The sequence below is a fragment of the Microtus oregoni genome, unplaced genomic scaffold, assembly GCF_018167655.1.
Source record: "Microtus oregoni isolate MIOR12 unplaced genomic scaffold, Mior012 000033F_ref0000390, whole genome shotgun sequence".
Taxonomy (NCBI): domain Eukaryota; kingdom Metazoa; phylum Chordata; class Mammalia; order Rodentia; family Cricetidae; genus Microtus; species Microtus oregoni.
In genome coordinates this window covers 8,896,429-8,923,188 of record NW_024543092.1, presented here as the reverse complement: position 1 = coordinate 8,923,188, position 26,760 = coordinate 8,896,429, and the positions used below count along the sequence as shown (strand labels likewise).

At 41.1% G+C, this 26,760-nt stretch overlaps 1 protein-coding gene across 1 annotated transcript; it reads left to right on the top strand.

Moving 5' to 3' along the window:
• The first annotated feature begins 1,798 nt into the window (after positions 1 to 1,798).
• On the top strand, positions 1,799 to 26,125 carry Katna1 (katanin catalytic subunit A1). Its single transcript, XM_041680112.1, has 11 exons — positions 1,799 to 1,998; positions 10,778 to 10,952; positions 13,116 to 13,273; positions 14,992 to 15,172; positions 16,541 to 16,659; positions 19,784 to 19,889; positions 20,924 to 21,082; positions 23,094 to 23,220; positions 24,281 to 24,415; positions 24,787 to 24,913; positions 25,763 to 26,125. The coding sequence occupies exons 2-11, from the start codon at positions 10,785 to 10,787 to the stop codon at positions 25,959 to 25,961; spliced, it is 1,479 nt and encodes a 492-aa protein (XP_041536046.1). The 5' UTR covers positions 1,799 to 1,998; positions 10,778 to 10,784; the 3' UTR covers positions 25,962 to 26,125.
• The last annotated feature ends 635 nt before the right edge of the window (positions 26,126 to 26,760 follow it).

Genomic DNA, 26,760 nt, shown 5'->3' with positions numbered 1-26,760 from the left:
TTACCTTTCTACCTCTTTCCCTATAACTTCTCATGTCCTACAGCCCTGCCTCATTAGTCGGGCTATTCACCAGAAAAAATGCAAACTTGTTTTCAGAGTCCCATTGGGGATGCAATTGTTTGAGAATGGAGGTGGTTCTGCACACCCCACGGTTAGAGCAATGACTATTGTAGCTCTCACGACTGATGAGCAGGTGGCCTCTAAGCACTCCCTTCAGAGGACACCGCAGAGCTGCACACACCTGTCTCTTTGAAGTCAGACTGACACGACTTGCTCTGGGGAATCAAATGTGAGAACTCACATATATTTTATCTAGATAAAAGCTATACAGTTCTTTCTTTTCTTTCTCCTCCTCCTCTTCCTTTTTGAAACAGAGTATCTCAATAAAACCCTGGCTGTCCTGGAACTTGCAGTGTAGACCAGGCTGACCTTGAAATCACAGGGAAGTTGGGAAGGAAAATGTTTATTTGGCTTACACTATCATTGAAGGTAGTTGGGACGGAAACTCAAACGGGGTAGGAACCTGGAGGCAGGACCTGATGCACGGTGAAAAGTTTAGAAGACTTTAAGCCCTGTAAGACATTGTTTCTTGTCAATATTTATTTCACTTTATATGTATACACACACATGTGGTTTTCCTGCATGTATATATGTGCACCAGGTGATGCCTGGTGTGTTGTGAGGTCAGAAGAGGATGATAGAGCCCCTGGAACTAGAGTCACAGATGGTCTCTGGCCACCATGTGGGTGCTGGCAATTAAGCCCAGGTCTCTGTAAGAGCAGCAAGTGCTCTGAACTGCTGAGCCATCTCTCTACCCAGAAAACATCTTAAACTCAGTGCGGCAGGTAGTGGTTGCTCAAATAAGTACTTGTGGAACTAGGAGCTGAGGATACTGCTCAGTTGGTAGTTTGTCTAACATATGCAAAGACCTGGGTTTGATCTCCAGCACCACAAACCACAGGCATGGGGGCCCACATTTGTTATTACAGCACAGAGGAGGTGGAAATAGGAGAACCAGAAGCTTAAACTCAATATATTTGTATTTATTGAGTTAACGGATGTGTTTTTTGAGTGCCACTACGTAGTCCTGGCTGACCTGGAACTCACAGAGATCCATTTAATCCGCCCAAGCACTAGGATCAAAGTCATGTACCATGACTCCTGGCCCTTGGCTGGAATGTTAGAAAGTGAATTATATGTACCCCTAAAGGGAACTATGTCGATGGTTCTTTCTGTCTACAACACTGTCTGTGCCTACAATGTGCTAATTATAACACCTAACTTAATTTTGTCTACTGGTGAAAGAGACAATGAGTTAAGTATCGGCAAAACGTGGGGCATAACTTTACTTGTATGTTTATATTAAAACGGTAGCCCCCGAAAGCCAAAACAAAACAAAACCAAGGAAATAAAATTTCCCCTATAGCATGTCTTGACGGTATTTGTGTTTACAGCGCGACATGGGTCCCAGTCTACACGGTATAAGTAAGCACCGGGTTCTAAAACAAGATTTGTCATAAACGAATGGCTTGACCACTGACACTCACATGTAAGGGAGCCGCTGACTCTCTAACCTCTGAGCAGCTTGGTAACAAGCCTCGGGAAGAGATAGTAAGGTCCACAGGGAAAGGACTGAGATAGGAGAGGCAGCACCAACCCCTTCCCCCACGCCTACTCCTTCTCCCTAGAGGCCGCCGCGCGCAACGCGCAGACGCACCCAGCGCTCGGCCACGCCCCCTTAGGTTCCGCCTGCGCGCGCAGGCGTCAGAACCCTCACTTCCGGGGCGTGGCCCCGCGGGTGGGGGGGGCGGCACTGGCAGAGGCGGTCGGGCACTGGAAGTGGACTTACCCGGTTTCACTGCACCTTGGCCGCGAGCAGGAGCTGCGGTGCCCGCGGACCTCGGCCGTGCGGCTCCCGGAGCGAACGCGACGCTGCGGCTCGGGCCTCGTTCCCCGCCACGCGTCGGGCAGCGTGTCCCGGAGCCTCGGGCACGCCAGGTGAGTGGTCCGGCCGCAGTGCGCCCGCTCCGCCCGAGGAGCCTTGTGATGCCACCTCAGGCCCTTGTCCGTGCAGGTGTCACCCGATCCGGGAACGCGTTGAAAGCGTCCTCGCCCCCACCCCGAAACCTCCGCCCTGTAAACTCTCCACGGCTTGGGTGTTGGGATTCGGCTTCTTTTCGTACAATTTGTTGGTGGTGTACTGCTTCTTGGTGGTTTAATTATTTCTCCTTTGTATTTGTCCTTAGTTTTAATTTTAAAATGTATTGCTATTCTGTGTGTATGATGTAGATGTGGGCTCGCGAGTGGAGGTCAGAGGGCAGCCTATGGAGTTGGTTCCCGTCATCCCAGGGGTCCCAGAGTTGAACTAAGGTTGCCAGGCATGCTGGGCAAGTGCCTTTACTAGCTGAGATAACGCACCGGTTTTTTTTTTTTGTTGTTGTTGTTGTTTGTTATTCATTTTTTTTGTTTAGGTGTAATACCTAAACAAAGATCTTTCTTTTTACTTCTTTCGTTTAGTTTTTTTTTTTTTTTTTTTTTTTTTTTTTTAATTTGGAGACAGTTTCTCTGTGTAGCTCTGGCTGTCCTAGAGCTCTCGCTTTGTACACCAGACCGGCCTCAAACTCAGAGATCACCTTCTTCTGACTTCTTCTAGTGCTGGGATTAAAGATGTGTGCCACCAGAACATGCTTAAAGTTGGCTATTTCTTACTTTAGAGCCCAGTGTTCTAACGAAGGCTTATGACATTTTTGATTGGGTACTGTGGAGAAACTTTATCCCTCGAAGCATTTGTTTCATTAAGTATGTGACTGCAAAATTGCATACATAGACTTGTAATTTTAAAAAGGCTGCAAAGAGAAGTCTTCATCATGCAACAAGGCTCACACAGGAGGTTTAATGGAAGAGGAGAGAGAAGGGGCAGAGACGGGGGCAAAGACTGGTCCTTGGGACGAGAGTGATAGAAGAGATAGAGGAAGGAAAGAGAGCAAGAAAGAAAGAGAGGGGGGAGAGAAAAATGAGATGGGAGATGGGCAGGCCATCTTTTAAAAGGGAACGTAGCGAATATGTACGGGAGGTGCTCTTAGTGGCTACAACTAAGGACGTTCCCTGTCAGAACTGTAAGGGCAGGCCAGTACCGACACCTAAATGATGCCGTTTTCTCTTAAAATAAATCAACCCTTTAGTTCCTGCTGGAAACATTGATGTTTCAGAATGTGTGCACTTAAAGCAGGTGTCAAGAAATATTCTTGTCATGTTACTAGAAGTCTAAATGTCTTAATATCCTGTTGTGTTTTCTGAAGCAGATGGTTTGGTAATTAGTAAATTTTCATACCAAGGATTAGGAGCAGAACTTCCTCCTACCGACACTGGCAACTTGTGAACTGTATCATGCTTAAAAAAAAAAAAAGTCAGTGTTGATCAACTTTCAGTCCTCAAAGACCACAAAAAACCCTGTGAACCTTTGTGGCGTTTATTATCCAAGAAAGCTGTAGCTGTGTGTGTAAATACAATCTTCAAAGGATTTTGTGTTTGGTTTTGAAACTGCTACCAAAATTTTGATAAATATTAAGGAAGGATTAGAGGATCTTGTTGAATTTGCTGTATTTGTGTTTGAAACAGCATGCTTTTTGTTTTCTTTTCTACTTGACTGTGAAAAAAGATATGATTCATGTAGATGAAATGCTAAATGGATTTTGCTTGTGGTGTTTTTTGATACGCTTGAGTGCTGCTTTGAAGTTACTTTTCAGTTGTTTTTTTTAAAAATATTTCTTTATTTATTATGTATACAATATTCTGTTTTTGTGTATGCCTGCAGGCCAGAAGAGGGCAGCAGACCCCATTACAGATGGTTGTGAGCCACCATGTGGTTGCTGGGAATTGAACTCAGGACCTTTGGAAGAGGAGGCAATGCTCTTAACCTCTGAGCTGTCTCTCCAGCCCCTACTTTTCAGTTGTTACACTTACTAATTAATCTGTTTTGTTCAAGATGAACTGAAAGTACCAACACCTGTAGAGTGGATTTTTTTTCCTGAAGAGGTTTATATGTGTATGCATGCAAGCATGCATCTTGTATTTTAGTAATGATATCTTTATTATGCTTGGGTGTTTATCATTTGATGGTTATAAAGGCTAAAAAAAGATCTATACCATGCTTTGTTCTGGGGGGAGGGGTGTCAGTTTTTGTGCTTATTCTTGTCATTGGTGACTGGGTAAATTACAATGTAGCCATTTTCACATCCCAGAGGTGAACTTCCTGAAATTGCTTGTCTGCCTGTAGCCCCTTTGAAAGTCCTTTTTCAGGTGGGCCTTAAGACCTGAGTTCAAAGCCTGTAAGCCAGCAAGGGTTGAAGGAGAGAACTGGCTCCAAGGTTGTCCTCTGACCTCCACATGTGGCATGTTACACACACAACAACAACAAAAAAAAAGTTGCATGGCATATTCAGATGCCTTCAGGAGGATGCTGGATTAGATTTTTGGTTAGAGACTTTATTTTTAATAATGTGTATATGTGTGTGTCTTTGGGAATGGGCACAGGTGAGTTAGAAGATATCAGATCCTATGGAGCTGGAGTTACAGGCAGTTACTCGGCCACTTTTTCTTTTAAATATTTTTTATTGTTTGAAAATAGACTATAGTCAGGCAGTGGTGGCGCACGCCTTTAATCCCAGCACTTGGGAGGCAGAGGCAGGCAAATCTCTGTGAGTTCGAGGCCAGCCTGGACTACAAGAGTTAGTTCCAGGACAGGCTCCAAAGCTACAGAGAAACCCTGTCTCAAAAAAAAAAAAAAAAAAAAAAAAGAAAAGAAAAAGAAAGAAGAAAATAGACTATATTTATACAGTGTTTTTTGATCGTACCCATCCAGCACTACCTCTAACTCCCTCTAGTGCCCCCATCTCCCCAACTTTAGATCCTCAGTTTTTATTAATGACCATTCTTTGACAGCCATCAGCTGCCAATAACTAACTCCTCATATTGCAGAGGTGAACTTCCTGAAATGGCTTGTCTCTAGCCCCTTTGAGGACACCTTGCCAGGCATGCCTTACATCATCGGTTCAAATCCTGGAACCCAGGCCAGGGTGGAGAGAGAATCCATTCCACAAGGCTGGCCTCTCACCTCCACATATGTGTATGGCACTCAGTTCTTTATTGCTAGCTTTTGTTTATTTGTGTGTATATATTTGAGACAGGCTGTGCTGTGGTCCAAACTGTCTCTGTAGCCAAGGATGAGACCTCTCTGCCTTCACTACCTCAGCTATTCAGTCTATTTCTGCCTGTATCTTCAAAGAAATTCCTTGCAACTTGTTGCTCCTTAAATGTTTCTTGAGTGGTTGACCTATGTTCACTACAGTAAAAATGGCAGTTCTCAGTGGAGCCCAGCCTAACAGCCTTTAACAATTACATGGCTACACCCTGTTGGATGGCTACTGCTCAGCGTTTGGATTTCTTTTCTCTTCTCTGCAGCTCTTTAGTTTCTGGCTTTTCTTTTCTTTTCTTTTTTTCCTAATTGTACATTGGAGGTGGGAGAATGAGATAGTACTTTGTCTCTCTGTGGAGGAACTCTTCCCTGTCAGATATTAAGTTTGTTAAAACAGCTCTAAGGTTTTTCTTAATGTAATTAAATTTATGCTTGAATTAAAATTCCTGTTGTAGCTTTTTCAGTTTGAATAAGTGAATTTAGTCATTGGCTTAATTATATGCAAGTCTTGTAAACAAAACAGAGCATGCTGAGTAATTAAAGGAAGGACTTGGAGATGAAGCAGCAGATTGTCTTTCTAACAACTAAGATTCTGAATTTTGAGGCAACAGTTTTTTGAGCTAGTAGGTAATGTTTACAGTTAATAGTAATTGTAACTATTTAATTAAAGTTTTGCCTCTTAGCTTTTTCCTCTACATAGATTCTCTTCCCCAAGTACTGCCAGATACTATACTGGATAAACCATTTTCCTGCAGTAGACTTTCAGAAATGATAAGGGAAATTGAAGAATTTCATAAATACCAGTGTTAATATTCTGACTTAGGATGCTGGAGAGATGGATCAGCGGTTAAGAATACTTACTGCTTGGGGCTGGAGAGATAGCTCAGCAGTTAAGAGCACTGACTGCTCTTCCAGAAGACCCGGGTTCAATTCCCAGCACTCACATGGCAGGTCACAACTGTCTGAAAATGCAGTTCCACGAGATCTGACACCTTCACACCAATGCACATAAAATAAAATTAAATAAATCATTAACAAATTGAAAAAAAGAGAACACTTACTACTGTTCCAGAGGACCTGGGTTCAATTCTCAGGACCCACATGGCAGCTCCCAACTGTCCCTAACTTCAGTTCCAGGGGAATCTGACACCCTCACACAGAAATACATGTAGTCAAAACACCAATCTACATAAAATAAAAATTATTAAAAAAATATTCTGGCTTAGATATTGCTAAAGTAATAGAAAGTGATGATTTTTTTAAAAATCTGACATTTAGTGAAATAAGGGTGCTTTAGTAGTATATGTGTAAACACTTTGTTTTCTTTGATAGCCAGGGATTCTGCATGTTATATGTTAATGTGGCCTTGGAGTGACTTTCTGTTACTTGTCTATTAGAATGGTAACTAACAGGTGGCATGGTAACTCAGCCGTATCCCAGCACTTGGGAGGCTGAGCAAGAGAGCTAACTAAGGTGGGTTCTTGACCAACCTGAGCTGGTGTGACACTCAGCCACTCCCCCTGCCTGAAAAAAAGAAAGAAAAATAGTTGGCGTGAAAGGAATTTTATCTGACTGGAAAGAGAAATTCAAAACATACAGTTGAAGAAAGATAGAAATAACTTTTATGAGCTTTGAGTCCTGAACCATGACCCCTCCCCAATAGAGCAACTTATCCAAGACCATAGGGATCAGCTGTACACTTCAGAGCAGGCCAGGTTCCTCTCCACTTATGCCACTGCCCAGACTAGGCACCACCATAGTGCTGAGATGGTTTCAGGGCAGAAGTACTCATGGAGGAATCAAATGGGCCTGGAGAGATGGCTGCTCTTCCCGAGGACCCAGGTTCAATTCCCAGCAACCACATGGCTGCTTCCAAGCATCTGCAACATCAGTGTCAGGGAGTCTGATGCCTTCCTCTATCCTCTGTGGGCACTGCATGCACTTGGTGCACACACATTCAGGCAAAACACCTAAATACAAAAAGTAAAAATTCAAAAAAACTAATCAAATAATAATCCTGACTTGGTGGGTTGAACTGAGGATCAAGGAGTGTGAGGTTTTTGAGGAATAGAAGCTAGACCAAGGGAAAGGGGTTTTGTGTTAGGACAACACAACAGTCATCCATTCAAAGGTGTTTTGAGGTCTGTGTGCCAAGCATGTCCTTAGTGCTGAGGGTACAGCAGGTAACAGAGGTAGAGTCTCTGCTATGGAGCTTTATTATTAAGGTGAAATATCCGTGGTTACAACTTGCGGCGGTCATTATTTATGTCGCGGGATTTTTTTTCCTTCTTTTTCTTTTGTTCCTTAGATGCTGGGTCTTGAGTTACTGATAAGATGGCCTAACCTCAATTCATGCCTATACTGCTATGTCCTTGTAAGTTACCGCACAGCCTACTGCTAACACACATACAGTTACTGCAGTTACTGCTAACACACATACAGTTACTGCACAGCTTACTGTTAGCACACACTCAGAGTTACTGCACAGCCTACTGCTAACACACATACAGTTACTGCACAGTTACTGCTAACACACATACAGTTACTGCACAGCTTACTGTTAGCACACACTCAGAGTTACTGCACAGCTTACTGTTAACACACACACTCACAGTTAACTGCACAGCTTACTGTTAGCACACACACTCACAATTACTGCACAGCTTACTGCTAACACACACAGCTACTACACAGCTTACTGTTAACACACACACAGTTACTGCACAGCTTACTGTTAACATACACAGCTACTACATAGCTTACTGTTAACACACACAGTTACTGTACAGCTTACTGTTAACACACACTCACAGTTACTGCACAGCTTGCTGTTAACACACACAGCTACTACACAGCTTACTGTTAACACACAGTTACTGTACAGCTTACTGTTAACACACACTCACAGTTACTACACAGCTTACTGTTAACACACACAGTTACTGTACAGCTTACTGCTAACACACTCACAGTTAGTGCACAGCTTACTGCTAACACACACACTCACAGCTGCTCTGGGTCAGGAATGTGTGGATTTGTGATGCCTCTGATTCAGTCTTTTACCAAGCTGTGATGAAGATGTCATCCAGGACTGCAGTCATCTCAAGACATAACCAAAGGAGCATTCAAGCTCATTCATGTGATTGCTAACTGGATTCAGGGCCTTGTGGGTTCTTGGTGTGAGAACCTCAGTTTATCACTAATTGCTGCCCTGAGACCGCCCTCATTTCTTTGTGGTGTGAGCCTCTTCACAGAGGACCTTGCCACATAACAGCTGGTTTCCTTTGAGTGGATAAGCAAGAGACAGTGAGTAGGATGGAAGTCACAGCTTAATACCAGGAGGAAAATCTCATCCATCCTTTTAATTAGCCCAGACTGGCTTCAAGCTCAATATACAACTGAGGATGGCTTTGACCTTCCAATTGCTAGGATTACAGGTGTTTGCCCCCTGTACCTGATTTTTTGATTCACATTTCTCTCCTCCCCCTCTTTAGATTGGTATATTCCATATACATTCTTAGGTATACATGTATATTTTAAAATGAGTGTTTATGTAGCATAGGTAATTTTTACTTTAATAAAATGATATTCATTTTTTTTTCTTTTTTTCTTTTTTTTTTTTTTTTTTTTTGTTTTTTCGAGACAGGGTTTCTCTGTGGTTTTGGAGCCTGTCCTGGAACTAGCTCTTGTAGACCAGGCTGGTCTCGAACTCACAGAGATCCGCCTGCCTCTGCCTCCCGAGTGCTGGGATTAAAGGCGTGCGCCACCACCGCCCGGCATAAAATGATATTCAAATTAGACATTGTTCTATGTCTAGGATTTTTGTTCCCCAATCGTTTATTTTTGATGATCTATTTATTTTGCTATTTATAAAGTTGTTTATTGCTTCCATGTACTATATGTTTACTGTGTTCTTTGCCAGTTTCCTAACAGAACAGATTGCCTCCAACTTTTTTGTAGTGTTTTGTATTTGAATATATGAATTCTACATAATATGGGCTGACATTTTCATACATACACATAATATATTTTATATTTTCCCTGCCTCTAATTTTTTGATAATTCAAATAGTTCTATCATTAATGTTCAAGACCAAGTCCTTTGTGAGGCTTTCTCTGAAGTCTTTTATAACATTTCTACATAGAGCCATTGATACATACATATATGTATATATATCATATGTATTATATATATATGATATCTAAGTATTCCTTGATTGTTCTTTAAAATGAGTGTGCAACTTTATTCTCACAAACTGTTCCTTTCTTACAAAATTCATGCTCATATTTAGCATTATTGAACTTGCTTTTGTTTTTTGTTTTTCAAGACAGGGTTTCTCTGTGGTGTAACTCTGGCTCTCCTAGAACTTGCTCTGTAGACTAAGCTGGCCTCAAACTTACAGAGATCTGCCTTCCTCTGCCTCCCTAGTGCTTAGATTAAAGGCATGCACCACCACTTCCCAGCCTTATATTTTTTTTAAAAAAAGTTTTATTTTTATTTATGCATATAGGTGTGTGCCTGTGTGAATTTATGTGTACCACTTTCAGGCAGGTGTTGACAGAGGCAAGAGGATGTTGGAATCCTGAAATAGAGTAACACACAGTTGTGAGCCACTGTGTGCAAAAGCAGTCAGTGCCCTTAACCACTGAACTATGTTCCACCCATGTAATAATTATCCATTACTGCCCAATAGTTCCATTTGGATATTTTATTGTGTAAATTGAGGGTTTTTTCCCCACCTCTGGTTCCTGAAAAAACACTCAGAGACTTATATTAATTATAAAAGTTTGGCTGATGACTCAGGCTTATTATTAACCAGCTGTTTTAAATTAACCCATTTCATTTTATGTTTTACCATGAAGCTCATGGCTCATCCTCCTTTTCTGGTGACTGCTGGGTGTCTCCCTCAACTCTGCTTTTTCTGCCTTGTATTTAGTTTGGCTTTCCCGCCTAGCTGTATTCTGCCCTGCTATAGGCCAAAGTAGCTTTGCTCATCAACCAATAAAAGCAACACATATTCGCAGTGTACAGAAGGACATCCCACATCATCTCCCCTTTTCTGTCTAATTAAAAAGGGAGGTTTTAACTTTAACATTATAAAATTACATATAACAAAACAGGTATCAAGCAAGAATTACAGTTACAATATTTAGTCTATTTGTATTTGGCAAAATTAAAGAAAATACTCTATCTATTTTATCTTTGTTTAAAAACTTACTTTGTCAGTGTTTGGGCAGTTGTACACTGTGGTGTATGCACATGGAGGTCAGGACAGAATGGTCTCACTGACCCCATTGTAAACTTCCTTATTAAAGGAGTCCTGCAAAGTATATATATTTTTTTTTTTTGGTTTTTTTTCGAGACAGGGTTTCTCTGTGGTTTTGGAGCCTGTCCTGGAACTAGCTCTTGTAGACCAGGCTGGTCTCGAACTCACAGAGATCCGCCTGCCTCTGCCTCCCGAGTGCTGGGATTAAAGGCGTGCGCCACCACCGCCCGGCTGCAAAGTATATTTTTAAGAAGCTTTGTACTTACTTTTTAAGAGATGTATAACGTGAAAATGTTTCTTGTTTCTTCTTTTCTTAGCTTACGTATGAGCATGAGTCTTCTCATGATAAGTGAGAATGTAAAATTGGCTCGTGAGTATGCCTTGCTGGGAAACTATGACTCTGCGATGGTCTATTATCAGGGAGTTCTCGACCAAATGAACAAGTATCTGTATTCAGTCAAAGATACATGCCTCCAGCAGAAATGGCAGCAGGTAAGAATCATGGCTGCTAGGTTTAATACTCAGAAAATTTACATTGACTTTCAATGCTGTACATGCATTCAGAGAGTATAAGCTTTTTTGTTTGTTTGTTTAGTTGGTTGGTTTTTTGAGACAGGATTTCTTTGTGTAGCTTTGGCTGTCTTAGAACTAGCTCTGTAGACCAGGCTGGAGTTGAACTCACAACTGGTCTAAAGTATACTCTGGCAATCTGAATAAGTAAGCTCTAGAGCCGGTGAATGAGTGCAAGCAGGGCAAGAGCAAACGTTCTTCTTCCTTGTCCTTTATACAGGCTGCCATGAGAAGATGTGGGTCTTCCCCCTCAACTGATCCAATTAACTAAACATCCCTAACAGGTGTGCCTAATGGCTTGGCGTTTTAGTTAATTCCAGAGGTAGTCAGGTTGACAACCAAGACTCGTTGTCATGGTGAGCAGCAGCCCTTTAATATCAATAGTGTTGTGACCTCTGCTTCATTATTCTGATTATTGTAATCTATTAATACTTTTAAAGTGAAAGTTCTTTTTGTTTTTTTTTTCTTTTTCTTTCTTTCTTTTCTTTTTGCTTTTCAAGACAGGGTTTCTCTGCAGCTTTGGAGCCTGTCCTGGAACTAACTCGCAGAGATCCGCCTGCCTCTGCCTCCCAAGTGCTGGGATTAAAGGCGTGCACCACCACCACCTGGCCCTTCTTATTTTTTTTTTAAGACAGGGTCTTTCTCTGTGGCCCTGGCTGTCCTAGAGTTTGCTGTGTGGGCTATGGTGGCCTCGTACTCAATCATCCTGTCTCTTCCTGCCCATTCTTAGGATTAATGGCTTGCACCACCACATCCAAGCCCTGCAGTTGATTTGTTAATGTCGTTGCTGAAATTGCAAATGACAGCAAATTCTTGCAGAACCTATTTCCTATAGAACTTTACAAAGCTGATCATATTTGAATCCCATTTAAGGAATTTTAGACACAAGGACCAGAAGAAAATTATAATTAGAAATCCTGGAACTTATAAAATCTAGTCTAGGGCAGCATTTTCCAAAGTTCAGCTGTTAGAACAGAACATTACAGAAATGTGTGGTTCCTTAGGCTGAAATTGTTGTGAACTGTTCATTCCTGGATGCTGTGTAAATACAGTACCACACTTGTCTGTAACACTTGGAGAGAAGTAGCCTCTTTTGGAAAATAACTTTTTCTTAAATTGGACTGTCCATATTCATGTTTCTGGGAGAGAAACATACTTTAAAAATATATAAATCGCTTTAAATGTATAGTTCAGTATAAAGTTCTAAACATATTGAAACTTTATACTATTAACACTCAGTAGTGTTAAATACATTCAGAATGTTGTACAACCATTACCCTGTGTAATGAAATTCGATCATGGTTTTAAAAATTAACTAACCCTGATATGCACACCTGCAATCCTAGCACCTTGGAGGCCCAGGCAGGAGAATTGTGACTTTGAGGCCGCTGTACAATACTCATGGAACCTTGTTTAAAACCAGAATCATTTGGTTAAATAGTATAAATCCATCAAAGGGTAACCTGCAGAAGTTTTGTTCTTGTCAAACTTGAAAGTTGCAGCTAACCTTTCAGTTGTTGCAAGGTTTGAAGAAGGATTATGTGGGCATTAGTCGGGCGGTGGTGGTGCAGAGGCAGGCGGATCTCTGTGAGTTTAAGGCCAGCCTGGTCTACAGAGTGAGTTCCAGGACAGCCAGAGACTGTCTCCAAAAACAAAAAAGCAAAAAGAATTATGTAGGTATCAATTTAATTAGCCAGGGTTTGTCCTAAAAGATGTTATTTTATGTGTGTGAGTGTTTTGCCTGCATGAGTGGCAGTGCACAAAATGAATACGTTGCCTAAAGAGGCCAGAAGAGGGCAGCAGATCCCTTGTGGAGTTAGCAGATGGTTGTGAGCAGCCGTGCAGGTGCTGAGAATCAAACCCGGGTCCCCTGGAAGAACAGCTCTTACCTCTGAGACGCCTCTCCAGCCCCTTAGCTAGCATTTTAAATCATTCTTTCAGAATTAATTTTGAGAACAGAAAATCAGTCGTTGCAATTTTGTAAGATGTTTGATGTAGTTTGCTCACTCTCGATCAGTTGGGGCTTCTAACATAGGAAATGGCCCTAAATGAAAGGAATTTAGTCATATTCTTCTTTGAAACCAGGTTTGGCAGGAGATAAATGTGGAAGCTAAGCATGTTAAGGACATCATGAAAACGCTCGAGAGCTTTAAACTGGACAGCACTCCTCTAAAAGCTGCGCAGCATGAGCTTCCGGCTTCTGAGGGAGAAGTGTGGTCCTTGCCTGTACCCGTTGAGCGAAGGTAAGTGGAGACTTTTTAAGAAGATTTGCCCAAGAAGCTGACAGATTTTGCCTTGGCCATATCTAGGAGATGGACTAGGTTGCTGGGAGACAGGGACATGGGGAACATTTGTACTGAAATGTCCTTTTAGAATTGTTTAAATGTGTATCAAATTGAGGTGGAAAGTAGCCGGAACTGCTGGTGCATGGGCTGAAAGTAGCTGACTCAGCTTACAGACTGAGGACATCTGGGAACTGGAGTTTTCTTCACTCTGTGACTGCTGGAAAACCATGCATGCATCTGTAACTCATATTTTCCACATGTAAATCGAGGGATTTAGACTGGCAGGCTTTTGAACCTGCTTGGCTTTCTTTGGCATTTATGCCCAGTTTTCTACTAAGAGACAGCAAATGAATAATCAGTAAAGTGCCAGGTGGTATCTGGTGGCTCGTGTCTTTAATCCCAGCACGTGGGTGGCAGCGGGACACAGATCTCTGAATTTAAGGCCCACCTGGTCTACAAAGTGAGTTCCAGGACAGGCAAGACTACACAGAGAAACCCTGTCTTGAAAACAAACAAAAAACAAAACAAAACAACAACAACAAAACCCCGACAACTAAGGTGCACTGACTTTAGATAATATACTTTCTTTTCATTGAAGTATACCCTGAGGTACTTGAGAATAGGCCCTTTTCCTTTTTGTTCTTTTTGGGTTTTGTGTGTTTTTATTCATCCCACATTAATCAAAGAGCCACTAAATATGGAGGTCTACATTCTGCCACTGAGTCAAAATGAAATAAGCGGGTGATATATGAGCATGAGGCATCTTCCATGAGATTTTGAATTTCCACCGGTATTTATTTTTATTTACCTATTTTATGTGTGTGAATGTTTTGTCTGTATGTATATGTGTATACCACCTGTGTGCCTGGTGCCTGTCATTTTTACATAGTTTCATGTATTGTTTCCTGGCCTGTCCATGTTTTGAGGTTGATAAAGTTCTGCTAGTTCCTGAAACTGGAGTCACAGGCAGTTGTGAGCTGCTATGTGTGTTCTGGAAACTGAGAATCCAGGTCCTCAGCAAGAGTAACAACTGCTCTTAATTGCTAAGCCATCTCTTCAGCCACCACCCTTTTTTCCCTTTTCTTTTTTTGTTTCTTCCTTCCTTCCTCCCTCCCTCCCTTCCTTTTTTTTTCTTTTCTATTTTGAGACAGGGTCTAATTATATAACCCTAACTTTGGATTTGTTGTGTATGCCTGGTCTCTAACTCACAGTGATTCATCCACATGCCTCTGTCTTTCAAACGCTGGGAGTAAAGGTCATGTACCACTGTACCCACCTTTCATCCTAGTCTTTTAGAATAGGGAAATTATTAAAACCTTTAGCTAAACCACAAGATTATAATATATTCTAAGTAGACTCACACTGAATTGCTTCTGTAGCCGTGGTAGAAGAAATCCAGCATTTGCATTTTGGTTCTTCTGATGAACATTGTTTTCTGATAACTGCTCCTTGCTGCACAGTAATGTCCTAAATAGGAGTGACTTTTACTTCCCTTGTTTCTAAAGTATGACAGTACTGCATCCCTGTCATTGGCCATAGCAGTTTACCTGGGTTTCAAGCATCCTAAAGTTTGTGCTCGGTGTTTGCCTTGACTTCTTTAGTTCTTTTCATTAGCTGGGTGTGTACCCTGCTACTTCAGGAATTAAGTATGATTTTAATGATCTTGTGTTGTTTAGACCCTCACCAGGACCTAGGAAACGTCAGTCTTCTCAGTACAATGACCCTAAACCACATAGTAACCGCGCAGGCACAGTCGTCAGAACTCACCGTCCGTCTGCACAGCATCTTCACAATGACAGAGGGAAAGCTGTTCGTAGTCGGGAAAAGAAAGAACAGAATAAAGGAAGAGAGGATAAGGTAAATGTTGTGGCCTTCGAAAGTGAAAGGTGGAGCTTGGGAGATGGCGCAGTGGTTAAAGTACGTTTAGTGCTCTTCCTGAGTTTGATTCCTAGCAACTCCATCAGAGCGCTCAATCTCCTCTGCCTCCATCTCCAGAGAACCCCACACCCATGTGACATACTTAAACACACAAACCAACGAAAGTGAGATTTACTTACTTGATGTGTATGGATGTCTTGTCTGCATGTTCATTTCCACATCAGAAGAGAGCACTGGATCCATAGGACGGTTACAGACAGGTGGAAGGGCCATGTGAGTGCTGGGAATTGAGCTCAGAATTTCTTGGAGAGAAGCCAGTGCTCTTAACTACTGAGTTTTCTCTCCAGTCCCCATGAAACAAAATGGTTTTTGTTTTTGTTTTGTCTTTTTTTCCCCCCAAGATAGGGTTTCTCTGTGTAACAGCTCTTGCTGTCCTGGAACTTGCTTTGTGGACCAGACTGGCCTTGAATTCACAGAAATTTGCCTGCCTCTGCCTCCCAAGTGCTGGAATTAAAGGCTTGTGCTACAACTGGTTGGCCAGAACTAAAAATTAATTTAATTTTTGCTTAAATTAAGTAGATACACATCTATCTATCTATCTATCTATCTATCTATCTATCTATCTATCCATCCATCTATCGATCGATATGGGGGTTGTGAAGTGACTTGCTGATAGTCATTTTATGACTTCTGAGTACAGAAGTCTTCTATATCTCTTTATTCTCCCTTTTTACAAATAAAAACATTTCCTTTGTATTAATTTAGAACTGCATTAGACTTGTGCTTTTGTTGTTTAATGTAATTTAGAAAACTTGGGGAAATAAAACCTGCCATGTTTACATAGTTCCATGTATCGTCCTGACCTGTCCATGTTTTGAGGTTGATAAAGTTCTGCTAGTTTCTTATCTGAGGTTTGCTTGTCTGTTTGTTTTGAGGGGTGTGGTTTTGGTTTGGTTGGGTTTAGTGAGGTGTCTCTCAGTCCTCTTGTTCCTAATTCCCAAGGGCTGGGCTTCTGGGCCTGTGTTCCTACGCCTGTCTTTTATCCTCTTCCTTTCTTGAGGCTACTGTGCTGAAAGGACTCTGGGTTTCCTGTGCACTTGGTAGATACTGCACCACTTCCTTCTGGCCTATAGTGTCTTGGAAAAAGCTATATTGATTAATTAGAATTGGTTTTCCTTGGCCAGGTTTGGGAGGCAAGAGGGTCAGAAGTTTTTGACTTGTGTTAGGTTTACGCCAGGAGACCATTCCATAAACAAAATCACTTTGGTTTGATTATTATTTCTGATTCACAGAAACAAAATACAAACTTCGAATTAAAATTTCTTCTGTTTTTATCTCCTCATGTAGAACAAATCAGCTGCAGTTGTGGAACCAGAGGCACATAAATTTGACAGCACTGGATACGACAAGGACTTGGTAGAAGCTTTGGAAAGAGATATAATTTCTCAGAATCCCAATGTTCGGTGGTAAGTCACATCGCAAGATAATTGAGCTTTGGAAGATGGAGAAAATCTGGGTATGTGCCAAAGATCTGTCTTTGAAGACAATTAGAGGATCTGCGGTATAAACAGGACATAAGTGGAAAGCTGCGTCACCCACATGGTGTCTTGAGATTTTTATTCCTGTTTGTTGTGAGACAGGGATCCCTGTAGTGCAGACTGACTCCAAAATGGCTGTGTAGCCAGCACGGCATTGAATTTTGTCCTTTTGACCTGAGCGCTGACAGACATACGTTACAGTGGCCAAGTTACATAGTGATGGTGAGGGCTCCAGGGCTTGTGCTTCCTAACCAAGTATTTAACCAATTGTACTACATTATCTAGACTTTAGTTTGAAGTTTTTTTTTTTTAATATTTATCTATTTATTTATTTATTATGTATACAGCTAGCCAGAAGAGGGCACCAGACCTCATTACAGATGGTTGTGAGCCATCATGTGGTTGCTGAGAATTGGACTCAGGACCTTTGGAAGAGCAAGCAATGCTCTTAACCACTGAGCCATCTCTCCAACCCAGTTTGAAGTGTTTTTGTAACTTTATTTGTATTTTGCATTTTTAAGTTTATTATTTTATGTGAATGAGGGTTTTGCCTTTGGAGGGCAGAAGGCAGTGTCCTATCTCCTGGATCTGGAGTTACAGATGCTTGTGAGTTGCATTGTGGGAGTCAAATCTGGCATTCTGTGAGAGCAGCAGTGCTCTTATCAGTGAGCCATCCATTAGGCGCTGTGTGTGTGTGTGATATTAGGTATTGAACACAGGGTTTCATACATATGAGGCAAGTTCTTTGCGAACAGAATATTCCTAGTTCTTAAGATTCTTTTAAATTAATAAGTCATATACAAAGAGGGATTAAGAACTAATTTCATTTCTTGGGCCCCTTTCTAATGTTGAAAAGATTGAGGTTTGGTTTTTTTGTTTGTTTGTTTGTTTGTTTGTTTTAAACTTTTATTATTGCCCTGTGGTGGTACTGCATGCCTTTAACACCAGCTCTGGGGAGGCAAAGGTAGGTGGATCTCTGTGTCCAGGACAGCCAGGGATACTTAAAGAAAAAACAAAAAGCAAACAAACAAAAAAACCCAAACAAACAAACCTCTTATTCTCATGAAAAAAACAAACAAACAAGCAGAAACTCTTATTATTGTGTGTATAATGGGGTAGAGCCTGTGCTATGGCACAGATTGGAGATTGGAGAAAACTTACGTGGATTCTCTTCTCACCCACGTTTCTGTGAGTTCTGAGGACCAGAACCTCAGTCTGGTTCAGTGACTGCTTTTACACACTGAGCAAGCTCACCAGCCAGAGGTGGAGGTTTTTATGAATTCATTTGTTTATGTCTATGGCTTATGGTAGATTTTTTTTATTTGCTATTAGTGGAAGATCCTCAACTTTATTTATATCTAATAGAGGAGCTATTAATTTTTATAGTGTCTTATAAGAGATCACTTTTCTACAAGTTAGTTGTATTGTGTTACATACTTTTTATTTGTTTGTTTTTTGTTTTTCGAGACAGGGTTTTGCTGTAGCTATCAAGCCTATCCTGGAACTAGCTTTAGTAGACCAGACTGGCCTCGAACTCACAGAGATCCTCCTGCCTCTGCCTCCCGAGTGCTGGGATTAAAGGCCTGCACCACCACTGCCCGGCTTGTTACATACTTTCAACTAAAATATTTATACAGTATAAATATACATTATCCTTACACATTATATTTATGCAGTAAAATCTATTTTCATAATAAAACTGCTGCATACACTAGTAGTACTGATAGGTATTCTAGTGGCTGGGAAGAACTTCATAATGATGTTGATGTTTTTTTACTGTTGGTGTCTGCCTCTTAGTAAAGTTGGGAGCTTAGCAGCTATATCTGCTCTATGCCCTGTTTGCTATTTTTAAAATAGCCATTCTTCTAAGCCATTTGAGTTATGAAATATAAGATAAAATGCTTCAATGATAATGCAGGTTCAGCAGCCCTAATCTGAAAAATCAGAAATCCAAAAATGTACCAATATCCACATTTTAAGAAATAATTTATTTTTACTTTATGTGAGTTGTTGGTTTTTTAAAGATTTATCTGTTTATTATATATAATATATTCATTATGTATCCAGTGTTCTGCCTGCATGTATACCTGTAGACCAGAAGAGGGCATTAGGTCTCATAGATGGTTGTGAGCCACCATGGTTGCTGGGAATTGAATTCAGGTCTTCTGGAAGACCTCTGAGCCATCTCTCCAGCCCTGTGAGCTGGTGTTTTGCCTGCATGTGTGTCTGTGTCGGATACCATGGAACTGGAATTACAGACAGTTGTGAGCTGCTATATGGGTACTGGGAATTGAACTCAGGACCTCTGGAAGAGTGGCCAGTGCTCTTAACTAGTGAGCCATCCCTACAGCCCCCTCAAGTTTATTTTTTGTTTTGTTTTGGTTTGGTTTGGTTTTGGTTTTCTTTGTGTGGCCCTGGCTGTCATGGAACTAGGTCTGTAGACCATGCTTTCATCAAACTCAGAGATCCTCCTGCCTCCTGAGTATGCTCTACCACTGTCTGTCTGGTTATTGGGTATATTTTCAAGTGTAAAGAGAGGTAAATGACTTTTTTCTATGGGAACAGGCTTCCTTCTAAGTACTGGCTTGTGTCATTCATTTATCCAACTTAGGGCCTTAAGCTACATTTTTTTTAAACAAGCAAATACATTATGTTTTGAAAGTTTGGAGAGTTTTTGATGAAATTAAGCTGAACAGTTTTTGGATCAGAGAATGCTTAAGTGGTGAGGTGTATGCAAACATTTATGGTGCCAAGCTTTTCAGTTAAGGAAGTGCTTAAACTTGACTTAGGTCATATCACATCACAAATTTTAAACTAGCCCAGCAGCATAGAGAATGAATGAATGAGAGCTATGCTCTCCTGAGTTAAACTGAAAACCATTATTACCAAGAACTAAAGACAAAGGTTATCCTCTGTGTGTACTGATTAGAGCTTAAGACTAATGTTTTGTCTGTGCCATAAAATCCTGTGTGGGTGAAGGTTGTCAGGGTGATGATTATAGGGCTGGATATATAATGTAAGGGGTTGGCTGATGAAGTATCTTTTCTTTCAGGGATGATATTGCTGATTTAGTAGAAGCTAAAAAGTTGCTTAAGGAAGCAGTGGTGTTACCAATGTGGATGCCAGAATTCTTTAAGGGCATTAGGAGACCATGGAAAGTAAGTCGTCAGAGGACATGGCAGTGCTGCTGTGGAGAGCCGTTACTTACTCAGATTGGAGAAAGTGGAGTAAGGAAAAATTTAAACCAGGTGTAGTAGTTCAAGCCTGTAATCCAGTGCTCAGGAGTCTTAGGCAGGAGGATCACATTGGCTTTGAGGTAAGCCTGGGCTACATGGTGAGCTCCAAGACAGCCTGGATTAGAGTAAGACCCTATCTCCCCGCCAAAAAAATTGAAAAAGTTTATGCTGTATTTGGAGTTTTGTGCAAGGCTCCCAGAGTAAGTACAGTGTTGGGGACCATTCTGCCCGCACACAGCTCACTTAGAGTGACCTTCTGCTGCACATAGGACCCATTGGCTGTGCGCTCCATTATCATGTCACATGACTTGTCATAGTAATTTTGGAGATGATATGAAAAGGAGCTATTTAAAGGAATGTGGGTTAAGAGTGAGCATTTATCTACTTTTTAAAATATCAATTGTTAATAATTAATCTTTTGAATGAATAATAATAATTATCTTAACTGAATTTCAAACTTTTAATGTTACTATCTTCCTTTTGTGTAATAGAAAAGGTATTTGTTCCAGTAGAGATGGCTTATACTTTTAATCCCAGCAGTTTGGAGACAGAGATAGGTGGAGCTCTGTGAATGTGAGGCCAGCCTGGTCTACAGAGTGAGTTCCACTCCAGCCAGTGCTAAATTAATGAGACCCTATATCAAAAAATAAATAAGTAAAACTTCGTTATGAAATAACATTCATTTTTCTCCTTGTTCTTTGTCTCATTGTTTCATAAATTTAGTGAAATTTGATACTTGGTATTTTTCATTAGAACAAGGGCAAGCTACTGGACAAGGTGGTGTCCACTGATAGTCCCACTCCTCCAGAGCATAGAGCAGGAGGATCAAGGAGTCCGGGGGGTCAAGGCCTCGTTTGTGTTTATCTTCCTCAAAAAACAGAAAAGGGAAGGAAATGGCAATGGCAGATGAAGTCTTTGCTTACACTGTTATATGATACACTGCTCTACTCCTACAGGGAGTACTGATGGTTGGCCCACCTGGCACTGGAAAAACACTCCTTGCTAAAGCAGTTGCTACAGAATGCAAGACAACATTCTTCAATGTCTCTTCATCAACGCTGACTTCCAAATACAGAGGAGAGTCTGAGAAGCTTGTCCGTCTTCTGTTTGAAATGGTAATGTTTGAGGCAGCTCTAGCGATTCCGGACCTCTGACTTACCCCTTACATAGATAGGATGACACTCTGCGAAGGACCTCTGTAAATATGAGTGACTTGGGTTCCTGTTTATTTCCTCTCCTCCAGAGGTGGGGCTACATCTAGTTTCTGAGCATGTGCACACTATGGCATTAGCATTACTAATGTGCTATAAGAGTCTAAAATAATTAAGGTTAGAGGTCTTCCTGATCAGTGCTCTCGTGTGGCTGGCTTTGACTTGGGGCAGGCTTATAAGGGGCCTGAGGTGAGAAGCAGGAGCCAGAGAGTGCACCCTCACTGCAGCTGTTGGCGCAGAAGTCCAGGAGTCAGCATTTGGCCTCCAGTCAAAGCCTGTGCTCGTATCGTGATTAGGAGGAGGGTGTGATGAGCCATTTCTGAATGTCTCTTGGTTGGATTCTCGTAATAGTGGGCTGTTACCAACAATGGTTTGCACATAGCAGAGGTTTCCCTTACCAGAAGCCAGAGCCAATTGGTGTCCATTGAAAATCTCTCCACAGTGCCCTCCCAAGCCAAGCAGAACCAATTTGGCATGTGTCCTGTAGCCTTCACTTGAAGCAGAAGAATCAGAAATGGAGGGTTTTTCTTGGTGTGACAACATACAGAATGAAATTTAATTTTCGTTCATGTGCTTAGAACACAACAAGTAAGCTGGGTGGTGGTGGCACGTGCCTTTAATCCCAGCACTCATGAGGCAGAGGCAGGCGGATCTCTGAGTTCGAGGCCAGCCTGGTCTATAAGAGCAAGTTCCAGGACAGGCTCCAAAGCTACAAAAAAAAAAAAAAAAAAAAAAAAACCTGTCTCGAGAAACAAATAAAAAAAAACCCACCACAGTAAAAATTGACTTTTCTAACAATCTACTTAGAAACATTAAGATACATTTCATGTAAAAAAAAAAAAAAGTAAGTTTATGTAAAAATGACCATCTAACTAGGATTTCTCTGTTAGACGGATGCTATAGTGTAAAGGAATGGTTTCAGCCAAGCTTTTTCTAGAACTTGAGACTATCTACCAGTACTTCTAAATGTCCTATCATAGTTGTTCATATAATAGGGTATAGGGTAATCCTGTATTTATCACACAGATACTTTTTTTTTATGGTTGTTTTGTTTTGGGAGAGAGAGAGAGAGAGAGAGAGAGAGAGAGAGAGAGAAGAAGGAGGAGGAGGAGGAGAGAGTTTATATAATGGAAAAATGATGATGTCTGTGTTTTCATTAGAAGCTATGTTTTAGACTGTGACAGTGCCCATCTGAAACCCCAGCAGGAGAAATGGACTCAGGTCACCTTCAGCTATAGAGCAAATTGGGGATACCTGGGATTAATACATTCCTGTATCCAAAAAAGAAAAAGATGGGACAACGAGATGGCTCAGTGGTGCTTGCCACCAGGCTTGTCAACCTGACTTTGATCCCTGAGACCCACATGGTGGAAAAAGAGATTGACCACCTGCAAGTTGTCTTTATGTAAATACGCTCTGTTTCTCTTCTATAGCCACACATACATGCATACACACAAATAAATGTAATTAAAACAATTAAATATGATGCCATGGCCTCTTTTATTTCCTTTAGGCAAGAGGAAAGGTGTATGGCAGCCTCTTTAGTTGTTTGCTAGTTTTTTTAAAAAGATTTGTTGATTCCTATTTTCTGTGTAAATCTGAATGCCTGTGTGTATGTCTGTGTGTTGTGTGTGCTGGTTCCCACAAAGGCCAGAAGAGGGTGTCAAATCCCCGTAACTGGAGTTACAGAAGGTTGTGAATTGCCTGTCTGCATGATGGAAGCTGAACTTAGGCTCACCACAAGAGCAGCAAGTGCTCACATTTCCCAGTTCCTAATCTACAAATTGTTTATTTCCGTGACACTGGGCAGAGCAGGCAAGCACGCCATCACTAGGTGTATTCCCAGCCTCAGATTATTTTTAAATAAGAAAAATCAAAACCCTAAAACCTGCTATTGCTTGGTTTCTTCCTTTAGGCTCGGTTTTACTCTCCAGCTACCATATTTATTGATGAGATAGATTCCATTTGTAGTCGCCGAGGGACTTCTGAAGAGCATGAAGCAAGCCGAAGGGTGAAAGCCGAGCTGCTGGTTCAAATGGATGGTACACATATGTCTGTGCATAGATTGGGAATGAAGCTGTTTGTGGTGCTAGTCCAGCACATTCAGTATATGTGAGAACTCCAGAAGGATGAGAGAGGAGGCATTCAGGGCAAGAGATTGGATAGATATTCTTGATTGTGTGACATGTCAGAAGTAATGGCATCCACACACCACTCTTTGGCATATATATTGATTTCTTATTTTTAGCCACAATAAGTAGACATAAAATGCAAACAAATTGGCCTTAGAGGTTGTGTATGTACTTGGAATACTTCCACACATAAATTGTGAATACATTCTTATTTATTTATTTTTAAAAGAGTTATTTATTTATTTATTTATTATGTATGGAATGTTATGTCTGCATTTATGCCTGCAGACTAGAAGAGGGAGCCAGATCTCATTGCATATGGTTGTGAGCCACCATGTAGTTGCTGGGAATTGAACTCTGGACCTCTGGATGAGAGCAGTGCTGTTAATCGCTGACCCATCTTTCCAGCCCCTTGAGTACATTGTTAATGAGTGTGTTTTCATGTGTTTGTGCATCTTGTGCATACCTGGTGCCAGAGGAGGCCAGAAGAGGGTGTCACAACCCCTGGAACTAGAGTTGTGAGCTGCCACATGGTGCTGGCAATTGAAAAGCAGTCAGGGCTCCTAACTACTAAGGTGTTTCTTCAGACCGATAGGTTTGTTTGTTTGTTTGTGACGGGGTTTCTACAGTCTTGGGTGTCCTGAGATTCTTCAAACTCAGAGATCCACCTGCCTCTGCCTCTCAAGTGCTGAGATTTAAGGAATGCATCACCATGTCAAGTGATTTTTTTTTCTTTTTTAAATAATTGGTAAGTAATTAGATGAGCTGATGTTTTCATTAAATCCCTCTGAGTTGTATTATTGTGTACTGCAAAACCTCATTTTCTTGGGTCACATACTCAACGTGAGTCTTAGGGATGCTGGAAGACTGCACCACCTTGCTTCACTGTGTACAGCTTCATAGTCTGTAAAGAACTGAGCTTTATTTCTTGAATCTCACGCAGTAACTTTTATTCTCCCTACCCTTTTAGGTGTTGGAGGCGCCTCAGAAAATGATGACCCTTCCAAGATGGTTATGGTTCTGGCAGCTACTAATTTCCCCTGGGATATAGATGAGGCTTTAAGGCGGCGTCTTGAGAAAAGGATCTACATTCCATTGCCGTCAGGTATCATCAGCGAGTTTGTAATTGAGAACGGATGGTAGCCTTCCTTGAGGAGGCAGATGCATGCGCTTGCCTGTGTGGTTGTTTGGCTAGATCTAGAACCTGGAAGTCTTGATAACTTGATGAGTACACTTGCTCCAAGAATTGGAAAACAATTCCCAATACTCTGTGGGCTTGAGGTGGACATGGTGGCTTTTACCTGTAAATCCTAGTACTTCTAACTGAGGCAGGAGGATAATGAATTCAGGGGCAACCTGAGCTACATTCTGAGGCCATCTTTAAAACTGTTATCAGAAAGTAGGTTATTGCTTGAGCAAAATTAGCAATATTCTGTTCCATTGAAGGCTTATGTTTTAAAATGTTTCTCCTATCAGCAAAAGGCAGAGAAGAACTGTTAAGAATAAGTCTTCGAGAGCTGGAATTGGCTGATGATGTTAACCTTGCAAGCATAGCAGAAAACATGGAAGGTTACTCGGGTGCGGACATTACCAATGTATGCAGGTGTGTATTTCTCTCTCTCATGTTTTGTAAGCATAAACTTCAGTTGTTGGTGTTTATATTGTAGGCAAATGACCTACACTGGCCAAGAGATATAGCTCATTTGTAGAGCGTTTGCCTAGCATGTGCAAGCCCTGAGTTTGATCCCAAGTGCTACAAAGAACCCAACCCTACACTACACTATATTTATGGTTACAAGTTGGTTTTAAGTTAGTGTTAACAGGTCTTGCATTTGATGGTCCCCAGTCCACTTGAAAGCTGTAAGTTCAAGAAGCTTTGCTTCCCTGCAATATTAGATGGGAAATGACTGACGTGTATTTAATGTTCTCACAGGATTGCATAGGCTGTAATACTATAGTCTTGTTTTCAGTCACTGTGCCCTAAATGTTTTGTCCAGTTGGCTCAACACGGTGTGGCCCTGCTCCAAGTCTCAGAGGCTTGCCTACCTAGCTTCCTCGTTGCTAAGTGAGCACATCACTCAGAACTTGAGGGTCAGAGAGTATATATACAAATGAAGTTACTGCTAACTAACATTCCGTTCTGTCCTCATGATAAATACCTATTCTTTCTTGAACACATAAGGAGATGAAATTGCAAGCTTCTTGATTTTTTTATACTTTATCTTGGACTGTGTATATTCAGTATTTATTACTTGAATATTAGTATACTTACTTCATTTTGGAAGATTTCATTGCTAAAAAGAACTCAAAGTAAGCCATGTTTTCCAATGTAAGGTGCAGTGCAATATTAATGTATGTATGTAGTATGTGTAAGATCTTAAGAGAATTTGACAGTTTTTTTTTTTAATTCAATTAAAGTAACACTTTGGGCTTTTTTAAAACTTAAACCTAGGGACGCATCCTTGATGGCCATGAGAAGGCGTATTGAGGGTCTAACTCCAGAAGAAATCCGAAACCTTTCCAGAGAAGAAATGCATATGCCTACCACCATGGAGGATTTTGAAATGGCTTTAAAGAAAGTTTCTAAGTCGGTATCAGCTGCAGATATTGAAAGATATGAGAAATGGATAGTTGAGTTTGGGTCATGCTAGGTAACGTCTCACGTGTAAACTCTCAGAAATCTGCCTTAAGTCTTTGAAAAATAAGTAAATGTAGTATTTCATTGCACTGAGTGCTATATTTTTTTAAACTTTCATAATGGTGTGATTTTTAAACTCTTTCAGGTTCTGAATAAAGGCAGTGTTTTTAAGCTGCACAGTGTTTTCCTCTAGAGCTGCTTGATTTCTGCTAACTACAGCATCTCTCCCTGCTCTTTGCTGCTCTGTGGTAATAACTGAAAGCTGTAAACACTCCTACACTGCAGCCAACTACAGCGTAGCCAGGCTGGTGTATCTTCCTTCCCCTCTGGTGTCATGGTAGCTTCTCTTCCCTTTCTGTTGGAGTAAGAATAGAACTCTTGGGGCTGGAGAGATGGCTCTGGTTGAGAGTGCACACTGCTCCTGCAGAAGCCTAAGTTCAGTTCCTAGTGCCCATGTTGTCTAGTTTCAAGGGGGTAACAAAGCCTCTGGGATCCTTGGACTTTCATGGATGTGCACATGCCCAGAAACACACACACACAATTAAAACAACCCAGCTAGGGTTAGGGATATAGCTCATTACTAGGGTTCTAGCTCTACATATAACCAAGTAGTGTTACCTGCCTGTAATACTGTAGGAGAATGCAAGATTGAAGTCATGTCAAAACTTTTAATGGAAAAGAATAAAAACCACATGAAGTAAATTGTGTGTGCTAGATAACATTGTTGAAATAGGCTAATCTGAGTGACCGCTAACAAGGTGAAACGTTTATAAACGGTACTATTCAACCAGAAGGCTGAGGCTACATTTTTT

Coding starts and splice junctions, on each gene's coding strand:
- Katna1 (XM_041680112.1), top strand. CDS start 10,785: ATGAGCATGAGTCTTCTCATGATAAGTGAGAATGTAAAATTGGCTCGT. Junction 13,274..14,991: donor CCTGTACCCGTTGAGCGAAG/GTAAGTGGAGAC, acceptor TGTGTTGTTTAG/ACCCTCACCAGGACCTAGGA. Junction 21,083..23,093: donor TCCGTCTTCTGTTTGAAATG/GTAATGTTTGAG, acceptor TTCTTCCTTTAG/GCTCGGTTTTACTCTCCAGC.